General features: G+C 38.9%; 1 protein-coding gene across 1 annotated transcript; it reads right to left on the bottom strand.

Annotated features, from left to right (window-relative positions):
• Nucleotides 1-11,668: 11,668 nt before the first annotated feature.
• On the bottom strand, nucleotides 11,669-16,416 carry LOC107658255 (gap junction alpha-3 protein-like). Its single transcript, XM_016446739.1, has 2 exons — nucleotides 16,401-16,416; nucleotides 11,669-13,809 (listed from the first exon to the last, which is right to left on the bottom strand). The coding sequence occupies exon 2, from the start codon at nucleotides 13,790-13,792 to the stop codon at nucleotides 12,509-12,511; it is 1,284 nt and encodes a 427-aa protein (XP_016302225.1). The 5' UTR covers nucleotides 13,793-13,809; nucleotides 16,401-16,416; the 3' UTR covers nucleotides 11,669-12,508.
• Between the last annotated feature and the right edge of the window lies 1 nt (nucleotide 16,417).

The raw sequence follows: 16,417 nt of genomic DNA, 5'->3' as shown, positions 1-16,417 counted from the left end.
GGACGCTGGACGCTGTGCCATGTGTGCAATTTCTCTGGCCTTCCATACGAGCATTAAAACCTGCTGCAACCTCTTTGCTGTGTGTGTGTGTGTTGGACGCTGTGCCATGTGTGCAATTTCTCTGGCCTTCCATACGAGCATTAAAACCTGCTGCAGCCCTGGACCTCTTTGCGTGAGTGGTATGAGTGTGTTTGTGAATGTGTGTGTATCTATTTCCCTCCCCTTTCTTGTTTTGTTTTGGAGTGGATTGGACAAGAGTTAATCCTGCGCTGCCAATAAGTTACTGGCATGGAACCTTTAAGTGTGAAACTATTCCTCTGAACAATCAAGTATATGAAATTTGACTGAATTTCATCCGCAGCGTTACGCTGATTACACAGTTAAGCAGAGACATGTTGTCAATGTTTAAGCATTGTCATAGGATTTGCTCTGTACCCTTCCTGGAGTCGAGAGTAATTTGAAGGATGTGCGTGTGCACAAAGCTCATTAAACGCTACCTTCAAAACACTTAGCTTATGCAAGAGTAAAAGTGATTTATTTATAAGGTACATGTCAGTGGTGTTTGTTTTCATGGTTTTTATGATTATTTCCTTAACCTTTTCTACCAATAAATTACAAGCTAATTTCTTGGTCTCGTAATGGTTTACCTCAAGACCCTTTTTTTTCTGGTTATTCAGGACCATGAAATGTGAATGTTCGGTTTTGTCATTTTGTTTACATCCCTTGTCTTCTGTTGGCTTGTAAGGGAAGTGATGTGAGTGAAGATGTTTTGAGCTTAAGCCAAGCTCACCATTAGGTTTATTGGGTTTTGAAAAATATTACACTTTGGCCCTTAACTCATCCTGCATTGTTTTTGCAGTGAACATGAAATGATAATTCAAACCATGCAGCTCAGGGAAAAAGTTAATGGAGAGGTGAAAAGATCCACAAGATGAATGCATAGAACGATTTACACTACCATTCAAAAGTTTGTACATGCTTATTTTTTACATTTTAATATAAAAATAAAGTTATCAAAACTATTAGATAACACCAAGTAGTTTCCAAAACATTCTTCAAAAAGAATCGTATCACATAATCGCGCCAAACTATTTTTGGGTGCAATGCGCAGTTTGTACTGTGGTTGGCAGTAATGGAAAAAAGTAAAACATCACCAGCGGCTAAATTCAAATCGGTGTTCGCTTACTGGCGCAGAGCCAGAGACAGACGCGGTCGCTGCGTATTAAAACCAATCACACGATTCTGTTGAGCTTCTGAATGCATTGACCAATCAGAGGCGAGCAGATGAGTCATCGCCGAAACGCCGGTTTAGTTCAGTGCGCGCGCTAGCTGATTCAATTCTGCTCTCATCAAAAACAACAAAGTGCAGATGTGCGTACGAATGTAAGAACGATATTCTTTTCACAGTTTAAACCGTTTCGGTGATTATAACGGGAGTTTCTGAGAGAGCTTGAGCTAGACTGAAGTCAATGATAAGGTTCTTTGATAATATACATGTTCTTTGCTCTTTTTCTGTGCATATGTTAGTGTTATTATAATTAGTAACTTGTTATAATTAGTAAAGTAATTAGTAATTAGAAAGTGTTATAATTAGTAACTTGCAATGTTTTTATTAAATTCACATTAAATACAAAGTCAGTCATTCCTGAACAATTTCTGCAGTGTGGCAAGGTGCATTATCCTGCTGAAGGAAGCCACTGGCATCAGGAAACACCATTTCCAAGAAGGGATGTACATGATCTGCAACAATCTTTAGGTAGGTGGTATGTGTCAAAGTAACATACACATGAATGCCAGGACCCAAGGTTTCCCAGCAGAACATTGTCCACAGTGCTGCCTCCGCCAGCCTGCAATATAACAAAGAGTGAAAAATTTAAGGGGGTCTGAATACTTTCCGTACCCACTGTACGTCCTGCTGCCATTTCTTCCTCAGGTACACAACGCACACATGCCTGGCCTTCCATCTGATCTAAAAGAAAACATGATTCATTCAAGGTTTTCTGACCCCTTTCTATTATGGCCAGCATTAGGTTTTCTACAGTATCTCTTCTGTGTGGTCAGGCCTGACAAGCTAGCCTTCACTCCCCACATACCTCAGTGAGCCTTGGGCATCCAAGACCCCGACGCCGGTTCATCAAAATCATGTTCAAGACATTGCAATGTGGGTGCATTTAAAATTTGCACAGTAATGAAGTCACATGGCCAACATGTGTTTTAATATAAAATTTGTCCCAGAGTTGAGCCGGGCCTGCTGTTGTGATGTAAGTTTGGACTATATTTATCTAGGTCATACTGCATGAGCTTTTTCTGCCAGATGAGTGGCATGAGCTCACTTGGCACCAATGGTTGGTATCATCTCCCAAACAAACACATGGCTCACAGACCAAGCTCCTTGATGGACTTTATTCCGGTGTCCCATGTCAATGATTGTGCCGGGACGCAGGGAAGCACAAGGTCATTGCAGTCGATGATCATGTGACAGGAAATGGCTTCCAGGAGGATACATGATGTCCTGTTTTCACTAAGAGTTGTAATCAACAGGCAGTGGTGTTATTATGGGCAGTACAGCACTCCCCGCTTCAGTTCAAATAAGAGTTACGCTGCATGCTGATCTATTTATACAGCAGTGGCGCTACTGAGGTGTAAGTGGAAGGAGGAGATCTCCAAAAATGAGAGCTTTTGTGATGGGATGTGTTCAATGGACATATGAAACAACATATTTGATAAGATAGTAAACAGCTTGCAAAATATGTCAGGAAGACATTCTTTCACAAACACTAAATAACTGGTGTGGTCACATTAAGGAGTTTTCACTGTCAAAAAGATCTATTGTCAGTAGACAAAGTCACTTTTAAACCAAGCAGGAAAATATTTAGCCCTGAAGCAAAATTCTGATTCTGTGGAATCCTGTTGAAATTAGCCTACTGGATTGTGCCCTTGAAAATTAGCTGAACAATGATAAAATATGAGCGTACCTTTAATTAGGTAAACATTTTTAATTTTATTCAGGGATTTTTAAAAAATCAAGTAGGCTATTAAACTCTACTTAACTCCACTTAATTGCATTGTACTAGACAAACAAAATCATACAATTTGTTGAGATGCTTGCTACTGCTTTTGTGCTCTGACAAAATTTTCATGTGATAAAAGATTAAATGTTTTTTTTGTTTGTTTTTTTTAAATCTATAGTCCTAAAGCAGCTCCGTGTAGTTTTGTGTATTTTTGGGACTTTAGAACCCCCCTACAGTTAAGTGAGTGGAATTCACATTTCTAAATATATCACTGTTGTAATAACAGTGAATAGATATTTACGGCATTGTGGCTGCCTTAAAGCAACCCGTCCTTTTCGCGGTATTTCGTACTCCTTCACCAAACTTACATACAAAGTCCCTTTATATCTAATGTCTTTTCTTACATACTCCCAGAAGTGACGTTTGAGGGGACCATGGGAAAGAAACAGAAGTTATCTGCTCTGTTAAAAGTCGGTGTATTATCAGAATGAGTATGAAACTGATATTTCAAGGTAAAAAAGCTTACATACAGTTGTTTTAAAGATGACCATATTTAAAGGCCAGAATATTTATTTTGCAGTGGGCTGTAAGTGCCAGTAAGCAACCAATCAGTGGTCGATTGCATAAACTGCTTAGACTAGTTTTAAAGGGCTTATGAGCTGAGAAATCAAATTTCCCTTGATCTTTTGACATATAACAGGTCAATGTACTATCCTGTAAGTTTCAAAACTTTCTCGTTAGTTTAAAAACAGCTTTTATTTAAACCAAGCTCAGAAAACGACTCGTTTTGGAATGTGCCACTTTATGACGTAATAGTGTGGCTAAGCACCGCCTCCGCAGGAGTTGATCAACGCCTACTTCCACATCACTGCCTGTTTAGCCCCGCCCACAGATACACGGTTGTAGTAAGAGAAGAGGAAATACTAGAGAGACGCGAACACAGGATTACTCCTTAAACAGAACCATACAAATGAAGATTACAAGACACTGTGGTGTAAATTGTGAAAAATAGTTTTGAATTGCCTTCCTTGTGATCCTAACATATCTAGATCGGACGCCAGCACTGTTGCGTCATGTAGCGAATCAATTTCTCTTTCAGGTCAGAAGCGGCGCGAATGCTTGTATGTCAGAAATAGAGCGGGACATCAGTTTACTGTCGGGGATTTGTAGTGTAAATCCAGCGGAGACAGATTATCATGGGTTCTGTTGCGCCGCTCGCGTCCGGTGTAAACGCAGGGGAAATTAGCAAAGAGCTCCAGATCTCGTCAGTGAAACTCAGTTTGTTTGCTTTACTTTGCTACGGATTCATTTTTAAACAAGACAGTATGATGCAGGCTTTTCAGAGAGACTGAAAGTAAACGATGATGCAGTGCTGAGTCTGACTAGAGTGGATCCAACAGTAATGTCGCAACACATAAAACACATTGCTTTTACCACTATTTCATTGTCTGTTGCAGACCGTTTGATATATACTGAGTAATTATACGTTTTTAACCCAAATGACCCATGTTGTTTTCAGAGTATGTCACAGCAGGACGCACTGTATCATTGCTGTTCATGAGCGCCACCTGCTGTCAGAGAGTGAATCTGCGTCTCATTCAGCTCGTCTGCTGTTACGTTCAGATATGTTTTATGTAGTATAGTTTCACAAAACTAAAGTCAGACCATTCTGTTTTTGCTTCAGATTTCGAAATTGTACAGTCTAATTTAGATTAAAAACTACTCATGCTGCATGTATGCTGCATCTTTGTTTGGATCATGATTAAAATCCAGTGGTTGCCTCTAATTTTAAATGGAAAGAGCACAGACAAAGCCTTAGATTGTTCATGTTAAGAGATTTCTTTTATTTGTGTAACTTGTTTGATTTGGGGTTTGTTTTAAAATTTCAATTTAGTTTTGTTATATTTTAATTTCACAAAGAAACGTGTAGCAATAGCCTAATAAAACAACACCTTTTCATTTACTGTATAATGTATTCAATCTCATTTTGTTAAAACAAATCGTGAGAAAATTGAATCGAATCGCGAGTGAATCGTTGTGTCCCTTGCGGGGCATCAAGCTGGGGGCGTCCTACATTGGGCACGTGTATTGGAGCCAAAATTAAACCAGGGTGGGCTGGGACGGAATGGAGATATTAAATTCTTTCACATTTGGGCGTGAGTTTTGTTTCCAGATAAATGGCCATCGCTCTCCATGAGGGCACGACTCTGATCCCTGCTTCAGGAGCACTGGAATGTGGTCTCTCTGTTGTTGTTGGGTTTTTTTCTGTTTGAGTGACGCAAAGCATGCTGAGGTTACCCCACCTATTTGAGTGTGCTTGTGAACTTTGGCACCTCCCTGCGTTTGTGAGCGTTATGTGTGTGGATGTTTTCTCTATACTGCACGGTGCACAAATCTGCTTAACATTTCAGTTAAAAATCCAAATTATGTACAAGAGAGATAAATCAGCGGCTAGGACGAGAAGAACGGGCTGTTTTGTGAAGGCACGTGCAGGTATGACAAACCCTTTTTTTTATTTTTTTTTGAAGAGGCAGCTTTTTTCTTTCTTTACCATCAGTTAGAGTTGGCCAGACTCCAATAACTTGTCCCATTGATCTGAAGCTAAAACGACCCTGAGCGCACACACAGCTGGCCGAGCGAGAGGGCAGGCGGATGTAAAAACATTTTTTCACCCTCGTGGGTTTTTTTGTTTGGGCTCAATCCCCAGTCCTTTCAGGGGACATAAAGAAAGCGCTGCCCTCAGCAGGGTCATCTGGGATAGAGCTGCGGCAGAGGCGAGAGGCAGACTATAGGTGGCGATTAGGCTCTCTAATGTGTGATGAATCCTTTTAGAATCACATGATATGAACTAATGTCACCATTTAATTATAAAACAACAGAGAGCGAGCTGAGGGAGGATGAGTTTGTGTTGGAGGGGGGATCACAGTGACCAGCTGTACTAAAGTGAGAATCGCCAGTATGGATGACCACCTCAATTCTCAAATTTTTATTTCTATGTGAGCTTTAAAAAGCATGTTAAAACGGCCCTGCTCATTTAAGATGTCAGAATTAGGGGTCGACCGATATGTGTTTTTCAAGGCCGATGCCGATACGTCTGTGCCATTTACATACACAGAGACACGCAGAACATGCTGGATGCATATTTAAATAGTATTTTTGCGCCTTAATATTTAGATACTAGTCCATATTGCGACTCTATTTAAGTGTACTGACCTACTTTTGATTAATTCATCCAAACTTTGACAAATTCCGTGACATTCTGCGTCATACAGTAAATTCCATTTATACTGGATTCCGCGATTCCGTCCGTGTTTTCTGCATCGCGGAAATCATAGATAATATTGAGGTGTTTTGCAACTTCAGTGTAACGTTAGTGGACTGTGATTTACTGCAACTTAAGCAACGTCTGCTGCTGCCTTACCGTTGAGAGACAACTGGTGCGTGATCACTGAAGCAGCTCCAGTTAGCAAGCGCTTTCCGAGTGAGAGTGAATTCTGCTTTGATTGGTCAGACTCATGACTCCCAACAAATCAGATGAGCGGTGGGCGGAGACTGCTTTAGGCCACAGAGTGGTGAGTTCTGACAGGCTGCATCAGAGCCAAATAGCGCATTTCAAAATGAAGTTATTTTATCGGCGAATCGGTTTTGAAAATGACCGATACCGATCATCATAAAAATGCTTAATATCGGCGCCGATAATCGGCCAGACCTAGTCGGAATTACATTACTGGACACCTGTTGTCCCATCCAGCTCAATTTGAAGGGCTTATTTGGCGTCATGTTAAATTTAGGATGACCTATAGTAGAAAGCAGTGGGACAACCAGTGTGAGAGTATACAGCCCATTTTAAACAGAACAGCAGATCTCTGTCCACATGCACATTGTGACTGAAACACAGATTCACTCAGATTCACTGCCATCTTGCCCTTAGATACTTCCTCTTGTTGAGTATGTAAGCATGAGTCCAGACATTCTCTGTACTGAATGGTGCTGGACTGTTCACAGAGAGATCTGTGTGCCTTGCCTTTGTCTTCTGGGTCATTCTACAATGGCGGTAGCAGATGCTATTACTTTCAGCTGGCAAAAGGTCAAACTGCAATGCATACAATTCATATACAGTACCAGATCCCACTTTATATTAGGTGTCTTTAAATATCATGTACTTAATAATAAAATAATGAATTGTTAGGGATGATGAACCTATTGTGTTCATGTTGAATTTATAAAACCTTTTGCTGCCATTGAGGTGGGATACATGTAAGGTTATGGGCTGGTTTTGGTGGTCTGGTTAGGTTTAAGGGGTAGAGGTAGGGTCAGCAGTGTAATTATATATGTAACTACAGAAATTAATTACACGTGTTATTACAGGATGGTATTTTTTAAATATAAGTACAATGTAAAAACATGTATGTACACAAAAAGTGCATTGTATCAAATGATAAATTTAAATGTAAGTATAGTTAAGGTCACTTAATATAAAATGGGTCCCAATACGATATATGATTTTAAACACATTTGAACTGTAACTTAGTTCAGTATATAGTTAATATATACAAGCTTTCAATTTAAAAAATGTTGTCATCTCTTCTTAAGTTACTGCTCTATAATGTGACTGTAGTACAAACAAGTTGGCACACATATTTGTAAATATTTATAAATATAAACATAGTGTTTTGATATACTTTGAGATAAAACATTTCGATTTTATAATTAATATAATATTTTATTTTTATTATATATTTTATTATATTTAATAAAATATTATTTTTTAATCCGTTGTTATTACTGCAGTTTAAAACACCAAAGGGACTTTTATTAAAACACTTTAGAATGTACCTTGGTGTTACTCTGCTATGCCTTATATTAGATTGTTAATCAAAAATATTGATAAATAATTGATTCATTTATTTTGAAGAATGTTGATATCCAAACTGATTTGGTGACCACTGACTTCCATTGTATGGACAAAAATAAATAAATAAGCATGGAGACATTTCTCAAAATGTCTCTTTTTATGTTCCAGATAAGAAAGTATGGCTTTCAGGTTTGGAACGATATGAGGGTGAGTAAATGATGACAGAATTTTCACTTTTTGGTGAACTATCCCTTTAGCCTGCAATTGTCAGTGGTGTTACTGCTTCCTATTACAGTTAATTAGGAGTAACAAAATAGCAAAGGACAAAACAGAATTGCAGCCAAGGATAATTATACTGAAAATGATATGTTTTAAATTGTAAAATTATTTAGTGTAACTTTGATTGCAATGAGATAATGGAAATAAAGTCATTGGCACCAAATGGCACCACAGTTACAGTATGATTCAATTACTTTGTTGTAATGTTCAACATCAACGGTCATTAACTGCACATGCACACCTTGGTCCAGACTGGGCCCCAAACATATTGAGTGGCTTTCCTGATATAAACAACATAGCACAGTGGTATTCAGGCAGAGAGGCTGCATGAATTTCTAAGGTGATTAAAGGCTATAAATAACCGCCTGTGTGTTTTTAGTTCTGGGATGGTGCTCACATAAAAACATAGACCCTGCCCTTCGTAGATAGCACTGCAACCTTCAACCCGCAGACAACCAATCGAATGACACCCCTCAAACACTGGACTTAACACCTACTGCGTATCACCTCCTCTTCAATGACTGGCTCCATACTCTTTTTCCCACAAACGCATACTACAACTATCCATTTGAATTGATGCCATTGTTTTTCTTCTTATAACAATCATTGATTACTGTCCTTATTCTTATCATAATATATATTGATACTCCATTAGCTCTATTTATGGTAACCGTCACATGAGGTTTGCCAGTTTCAAATGAGCATTGTCCCTCCTCTAATCCTTTGGCCCTAAAATAACCCAACACACTTGTCCTCTCATAGATATCTAGACACTGAGCACATGAAACAGCCAGTGGAGCTTCAACTGCTGTGCGTGTTTGTGTGTGTGTGTGTGTGTGTGTGTGACAGAGTCCATTCCCACAACACACAGCATGTGCTGACTAAATGCAATAACTGTCAGTTCAAATGGACTAGTACGGTGAGAATTAAAGTTCTCTGAACTTGAACTCCACTGTCAGATCTGACGTTTTTAAGCTGATAGTGTTGAAATCTAACTCCTCTCAACATCTCTCATGCTTTCACTGTAGCCTCACATGAAATTAATCCATTTAACTTTTCTCCCAGTGCTGATTTATGGCTGAGAAAGTGAAAGATTTTTTAAATATTTCATTTGATGTTTATAGTTTATAATTTAATATCGTTTACTGTCAAATTTTACTAGCCATATATTTAAAAAAGATCAAGTTGGTTTTCCTTATTCCTAATAGATTTCCCACAGTCTGATCCAGTAGTATAAACCCTCTTTTTGAGATATCCTATAATTTTTTTAAATATTAAATGTGAAATAACCACAAACTATACAGATCTGTTTTGATCCCATGACCAGCCACAGACTAAATAACTTTATCCAGAACTGAGGCCTGATGAAGAAGGCAGAATCTAGGTTGTGTACTTCTGGGTGTGTATTCTCCAAACAACTGCCAGTGAGATAAATGGAAATGCTACCAGATAATTCTCTCCAGGTATTACCTCCGTAGCTACTAACAGACAGCTAAATACATTTAAGCTACTTAATAAAGGGGCAACATTTGTACTTTTACTTTCAGATTCTAAATAGCTTGCCAACAAAACCAAGCAGCATTTGTCTGACACAAACAGAATCAGAATTTCAATTAGGGTCACAGCATCAAATTGTCCATTTCATATTATATATTGTACATACATGACATACATCATCCTCTGGTCTGCGTGAAATTGCCGTTCCCTCACAGAGGGAGGACTGTGTGGATCGCGGGGGTGATGTGTCATTTTAGTGTCCCTCATCATTCAGTCTCATTCTCACTTCCCCTCTAGGAATCTGGAGTGGAGGACTGATAAGCGTAAAGGTCAGAAGTCAACGAGTGCAAGTTCTTGTTTGAGATGTGCTCAGGCTTCCTGCGGATTTGTTTCTCATTATGGTGTTGTTCTTGATGGTTTTGGCCTGGACCACATAAAATTGCATGAATGCCTTGACAAGGGTTAGCATCATTAACTTTTAAACTAAAGTCAGGGTTGGTTAAAAATTACAAAATTATTTAATTACGTTCTAACCTTTAGAAAGATCTAACAGTTCTGTTAAAGCTTCAGTGAAAATTACTTCATCTTTATTTTTCAGTCTTTTTAATAGCCTTTTTACAGAGCCTTTTTAGTGAACAGACCAGCACTTGAAAGCATTTAACTTCAAAAACATTAAATGTGAGTTTTGATGCATGCAGTGTACAAATGAAAAAGACAGAGTAACCTACATTTATGGTACAAAAAGTTTATTTAGTAACAGCTTTGTAAACATTTGAGGTAAATTAACATTTACATCAACTTGTTCTTATAAAATTGAATACACAAGGCACTTCTCTTAAGACAGCATTGAAACAGGCTGCTGTTCTGAGCATATGTAGGTGGTTCTTTTCCCTGATTGGTCAGAATAATCAGCTCTGCTCGAGAAAATCAGTTCAAGAAATGAGTGTTATCTGAGAATAATGGGCTGCAACTAAGTACACTACAAACGGATCGAGATAGGAAAGAGCTGGCTGGCTGGCTGGCCAATTCAAATTCAGAATGGATGAAATGCTTTAATGCACAAAGTTCAAATTTTCTGCTGTCCTTTCAGGCCACCACAACAGTCCTAAAATAAAACATGGGAAACGTGTATATTTCTTATACTCTACAAGTGCTGTTTTATAAATTACATTTGATGTTATTTAAGTGGAATAATACTGCCATCAACACAACGACTTTTACCATTAAGACATTTTCCTTTAAGGACAAAAATATTTCCGCCTTTCTATCAATGTAAGAATTATTGAACAGTGTCTTTTGCCTAAATGTGCAAGTCTTCAACTTTTTACTAAAATGTAAACTTTAAGAACCGAAAAATGACAAAATAACACACTTTCATTTATGGATACATTAAAACAGCAGAAAATAAATAACATACATCTGTAAATACTGTGATCTGATAAAAGTAATGGTAATACTGTCCTAAGCACAAACTCTACGTGATGACGCAATGTACCATTTCTATTTCAGGGCTGACTGTCTCCTTAAATGGATTGCTGAAATTTATACCTGATAATAAAAGCAACATACATTGTGTTTAAATGGGTCTCAAGAACAGTTTTGTAAAGGTTTCTAAAAGAAAAAAAATCATGTTGTGCTGTCATGTTGGTGTGGTGGTGGGGGGTAAACTCATATCAGCATAAGACACTTGCAGCATCTTTTTATGTCCATTTTGAAGTAACTTTTTGGCAACCATGAACTGACTACAGAAAATCAATGTTTTTTTTACTCATTCTCAACCATTTGCTTACATTTTTAGAAAATGCTCAAACTTTTTGAATTAAAAACCAATAAGGAATCCAAATGTCACATGTAATGAGAGTTCGTACTCCCCTCATCCGATTAACTACTTCAGAAGTGATCATGTATTCCTGATGGCAAGATTGGACATGGTCATATATCAAAACTCTCAAATCCAGCAGAGTAGGAGGATGTGAACTTCAGATCATGGAATTTAAAAAAAATTAAAAGAAACTTGGTCCAGAGAATATGCAAGCTATATGAGAATTAAAACCCTGCACCATTCAGTAGTACAACAGTTATCTAAATATTTCACTTGCCTCAGTAATATGTTCATGTTTCAGTTTATGGATGACCTTCTCTCTGTGATGCATTAAAGTTTGCCACTTTTATCAGGCAATGTGCTTTTTACTTTTTTCTTCCTCAACCTTCTGATTTCTCTTTAGAGTGAGGAAATGTAGAGACAGATGCTGGAACAACAAAGAGAACATTTTAAAAACATTTCAAGATGGGTGTTCATGAATTTGACAACTACTTTCCTCAGTTACTTCAACTACTTTCTTTTTTCCCATTTCTCTCATATGCTATTCAAGTCTTCAAAAAAAAAAAAAAGAATACACAAGAGTATGTCATTATCTACTCAGTTAAACTACAGAGTGTATTTATGTTGTATATTAAATGTATTTTTGCTTATTTGTAATCTGTATTATTGTACTGCAAACATTTTTTATTTGGTGACTTTGAATCAATATACTTAATAAATTGAACTGACTGAATGGAAATTTTGGCATTAAGGCCTTGTCATAAAACTAAATTAAGTGACATTTTTTTCAGTGAATCATTGAGATTCTGGTGTAACAGGTGTGCTGCTTCATTCAACTACTGCATAACACTAACCAGCATTCAGAAGCCATCTTTCATTAGCCCATAAGAAATGACTAAACTCTTTGCAATTTTATGTTGCAAAATTAAATTAATAATGAATGGAATTAATTTTTTCATTCCAGCAATATGCCTCTCACTTCCTCTTGTTTTTTGGTGTATTATGTTTTGTCCACAAAAACCTACGCTTTGCAGTGGAGAGCCACTACACCGCCAAATCATTGGGCCTCGCTCTCGCGCTGCTGGCTTTACTAGCCCTGCTCAGTCGTCGAGCATCAGTGAAAATAACAGGCGGCTCATGCATCTCCACCGTGGTGGTGACGTGCCCCTCCTCCGGCCCAGCGCTCAAACCAACACCAGGGGAGGTGGGGGTGCCAGCGTGCTGAGCGGCGTCTTTGGCTTGCCACCCGTTATCGGAGGAGTGGGAGGAGGAGGCGGCGTTCATCTCCCGAGTCTGCTGCTCGGTGGCCAGGTTGGCCCAGTTCTGCTCGGCAGCCAGCCTGTTGTTGTTGTTGCTGATGTAGAACGGCAAGGACTCCTCGCGCAGAGGGTCCATCTTGAACTCGGCCGTAGAGGGCACCGACACAGGCTGGAGGAACGCTCCGCCACCCACTGCCACCTCCGTATAGTCTGGCGGGTAGCTGAGGGTGGCAGGCACAGTTCTAGTAGACCCAGGCTCCGCTTCGTCTGCGTCGGGCAGCGACTCGCGGTCGGGGGCAAACTCGTTGGTCATGCCCTGTTTGACCTTCTTCCATCCGAGGTGATAGATTTCTAACAAATTCAGCAAAAGGGACACGCAAGCCACCACAAGCATAAATATGATGAAGATGGTCTTTTCCGTGGGCCGGGAAATGAAGCAGTCCACCGTATTGGGGCATGGCCACCGCGCACACTTATACAGCGGCCGCAACTGGAAACCATAGAGGAAATACTGACCTAAAATGAACCCCACTTCAAACAGAGTCTTGAAAATTATGTTGAACACATAAGTGCGCAATAAGGCACCTCTAATGCGGATTTTGCCATGCTCGTCTCTGATTGGCGGCTTCTCCTTTTTGCCACCGCCGCCCCCACCCCGTCCACCAGACTCCCCTCCCCCTCCATTTCTATGCAGGAGTTCTTTCTCATCCTGGAGCCGACTAGCCTTTCGCAGCTCCTCCTCGCGCTCTTTCCGCTTCTCTTCCATACGAACAATGTGCAGGACATGGCCCAGGTAGATGAGCGTCGGTGTGGACACAAAGATGATTTGGAGCACCCAGAAGCGGATGTGGGAGATGGGGAAGGCCTCGTCGTAGCAGACATTCTCACAACCGGGTTGCTGCGTGTTGCAGGTGAAGTCCGACTGCTCGTCGCCCCAGACCTCCTCGGCTGCCGCTCCCAACACCAGAATCCTAAAAATGAAGAGTACTGTCAGCCAGACTTTGCCGATCACGGTTGAGTGTTCCTGTGCATTCTCCAAGAGCCGTCCAAGAAAGCTCCAGTCACCCATGCTTCACGATTTCTAGCCTAGAGAGAAAGTACAGTCTGAGGGCAAGAGAGAGAGAGAGAGAGAGAGAGAGTCAGGTGAGAGAAAGGGTTAAAAGGGGAACAGAGAGGATTCATCAGAACTAGTTAACAAAATAACATGTTACACTGTACATGAGACCGTTTGGATCTTCTCAGGCCTGCACTCACCATTCAAACAGGCACAGCTAAAGGTAAATGAATGTATAAAACACGCTCAGCCCTCGTGAACTCACACAGCATTTCACGGTTCTGCATAAGATCTGAATGGTCAGTTCTGATGAAGCCCTTGCCAAACCCCTGCACAACTTTATCAAATAACGTTTAGGAAAACCAAGCAAATCAACCTTGTCATTGATCACTGTAAATATCACATTAAAAAAAATGTTTGACAAACTTATGGATTCCGTGACCCCTCATTAGTTAACTCTCTAACTGGCTGCTATGAACCTGGCATGTACAGTGTAAGCAAACTCTCTCTGGCTCGCTTTCTCTCCAGTCACTGACACACACACACACACATACACTTGTACACACAGTTTTTCACCACACTCATACACACGGTCTATTTCTCTCTCACCTGTTCGCTTCACTGCCCAGCAGGCATGTGCTGAGATCGACATTATAATGTTCAAAAACAGTTGAAAGCGTTGACTGGACAGTGATGCGTGGAGAGCCCTGATAGAGCCAATTTTAGGACATCAAGGTGAAGAAAGCAGTGAAATATGGAGACAGGGCACTGCCAAAACCAGGCCACTTTATAGTTTTGAATCTTCACTCAGATCATGTCTACATGAGTGTAATTAATTGCCAGCTAAAACGGTACAATTCATGAATTCACCCTGTAGGTGCTGTAAGTGCTTTGAAAAATTGATGAATTCAGACATGAGTGTCATGATATAACCTAAGGATTTTGATCAAAACAGATTAATCTGATCATAATAAGCTCAAATAAACAAGAAGATTGAACTAGATGTAACAGAATAAGATTGAGATGGTATTGCCATAAGTAAACAAAGAACCCCAAAAGAGCAAAATATACAATAGAAAGAAAAACAATATATTTACTTACTAAAATTATGTTGTATTGAGGGCGGCAAATCCATCGACTAAGGTTCTAAATCAAGTCTATGACCCTGAAAGAGAAAGTGCAAGTTACATAATAAGAATAAGAATAATAGAAAACAGTTATTAATTTATTTTACATTTAACTTGATTTATTTTACATTTATATCTTTTTACATAACTTTATAGAATTGTAAAATATTTATTTATTTCGATTTTTTTTTTTTAAATCCTGTTTCATGGATGATGATAATTTTAGCCCTTTTATATATTTTTAATTCCAGTAAATTATGGTCTAGTATGGCTCATTTCTATCAAATTATCCTAAAAATAATTTAGTTCCCAAGGCAGCTATCATTTTCATTACAGTTTTTAAAGTTGCTAGTTTATAATTATCACTAAATTATCACGACATTGATCTATCAGCGAAGCATTTAATTACAAAATGCTACTGTTTATATAATTAGCTGATGATAGTAATTGTCCACTGTTCTCAATGTACATTCAGGTCAACCTGTCAGAGAGAGGCAGATTTTCTATTTGCACTGATTATGTGCTGATACCTGTCATCTCACTGAAAGAGAAAGTGCAAGTTACATAATAAGAATAAGAATAATAGAAAACAGTTATTAATTTATTTTACATTTAACTTGATTTATTTTACATTTATATCTTTTTACATAACTTTATAGAATTGTAAAATATTTATTTATTTCGATTTTTTTTTTTTAAATCCTGTTTCATGGATGATGATAATTTTAGCCCTTTTATATATTTTTAATTCCAGTAAATTATGGTCTAGTATGGCTCATTTCTATCAAATTATCCTAAAAATAATTTAGTTCCCAAGGCAGCTATCATTTTCATTACAGTTTTTAAAGTTGCTAGTTTATAATTATCACTAAATTATCACGACATTGATCTATCAGCGAAGCATTTAATTACAAAATGCTACTGTTTATATAATTAGCTGATGATAGTAATTGTCCACTGTTCTCAATGTACATTCAGGTCAACCTGTCAGAGAGAGGCAGATTTTCTATTTGCACTGATTATGTGCTGATACCTGTCATCTCAAAAAAACAGCTCTTTTCTTGAAATGTGTCTAAATGATGTTAGCTGTTAGAAGGCAGAAACCATTCAAACTGAAGTCTACGTTGATGGCCTACTAGATAGCAAAAAGTCATATTAATTGATGTGGGATGTAAAAAGATAAAAGAATCGTACACCTAACTTAAAGCATACCTTGACTGAAGTAGGCAAACTTATCTAAAGAAAGCAATATCCAGCGGCCACTGGTGCCACAGTTTGAGTGCGTTGAAAGCATACAGACCTCCCAAAGGTAGCAGGAGCCCTCCCCGCTCCCCCCGTTCCCAAATACTGGCAGCACTGCCAGCTTACCAAACTCTTTTGAAAGTGGCCACCTAACTTATTCATTCACAAAAGTTCTTCACACATAGACCCCAGGTCAAACTCTCGTAGAAAGCCTAGTTTTTCATGGCAAATCGAGGGTGGAGACGGGGTCTCACCAAGCGCAGCTGTCTCC

Source organism: Sinocyclocheilus anshuiensis, unplaced genomic scaffold (genome assembly GCF_001515605.1).
Source record: "Sinocyclocheilus anshuiensis isolate Anshui unplaced genomic scaffold, SAMN03320099.WGS_v1.1 scaffold263, whole genome shotgun sequence".
NCBI lineage: Eukaryota > Metazoa > Chordata > Actinopteri > Cypriniformes > Cyprinidae > Sinocyclocheilus > Sinocyclocheilus anshuiensis.
This window is presented reverse-complemented; position numbering and strand designations above follow the sequence as displayed.

Coding starts and splice junctions, on each gene's coding strand:
- LOC107658255 (XM_016446739.1), bottom strand. CDS start 13,792: ATGGGTGACTGGAGCTTTCTTGGACGGCTCTTGGAGAATGCACAGGAA.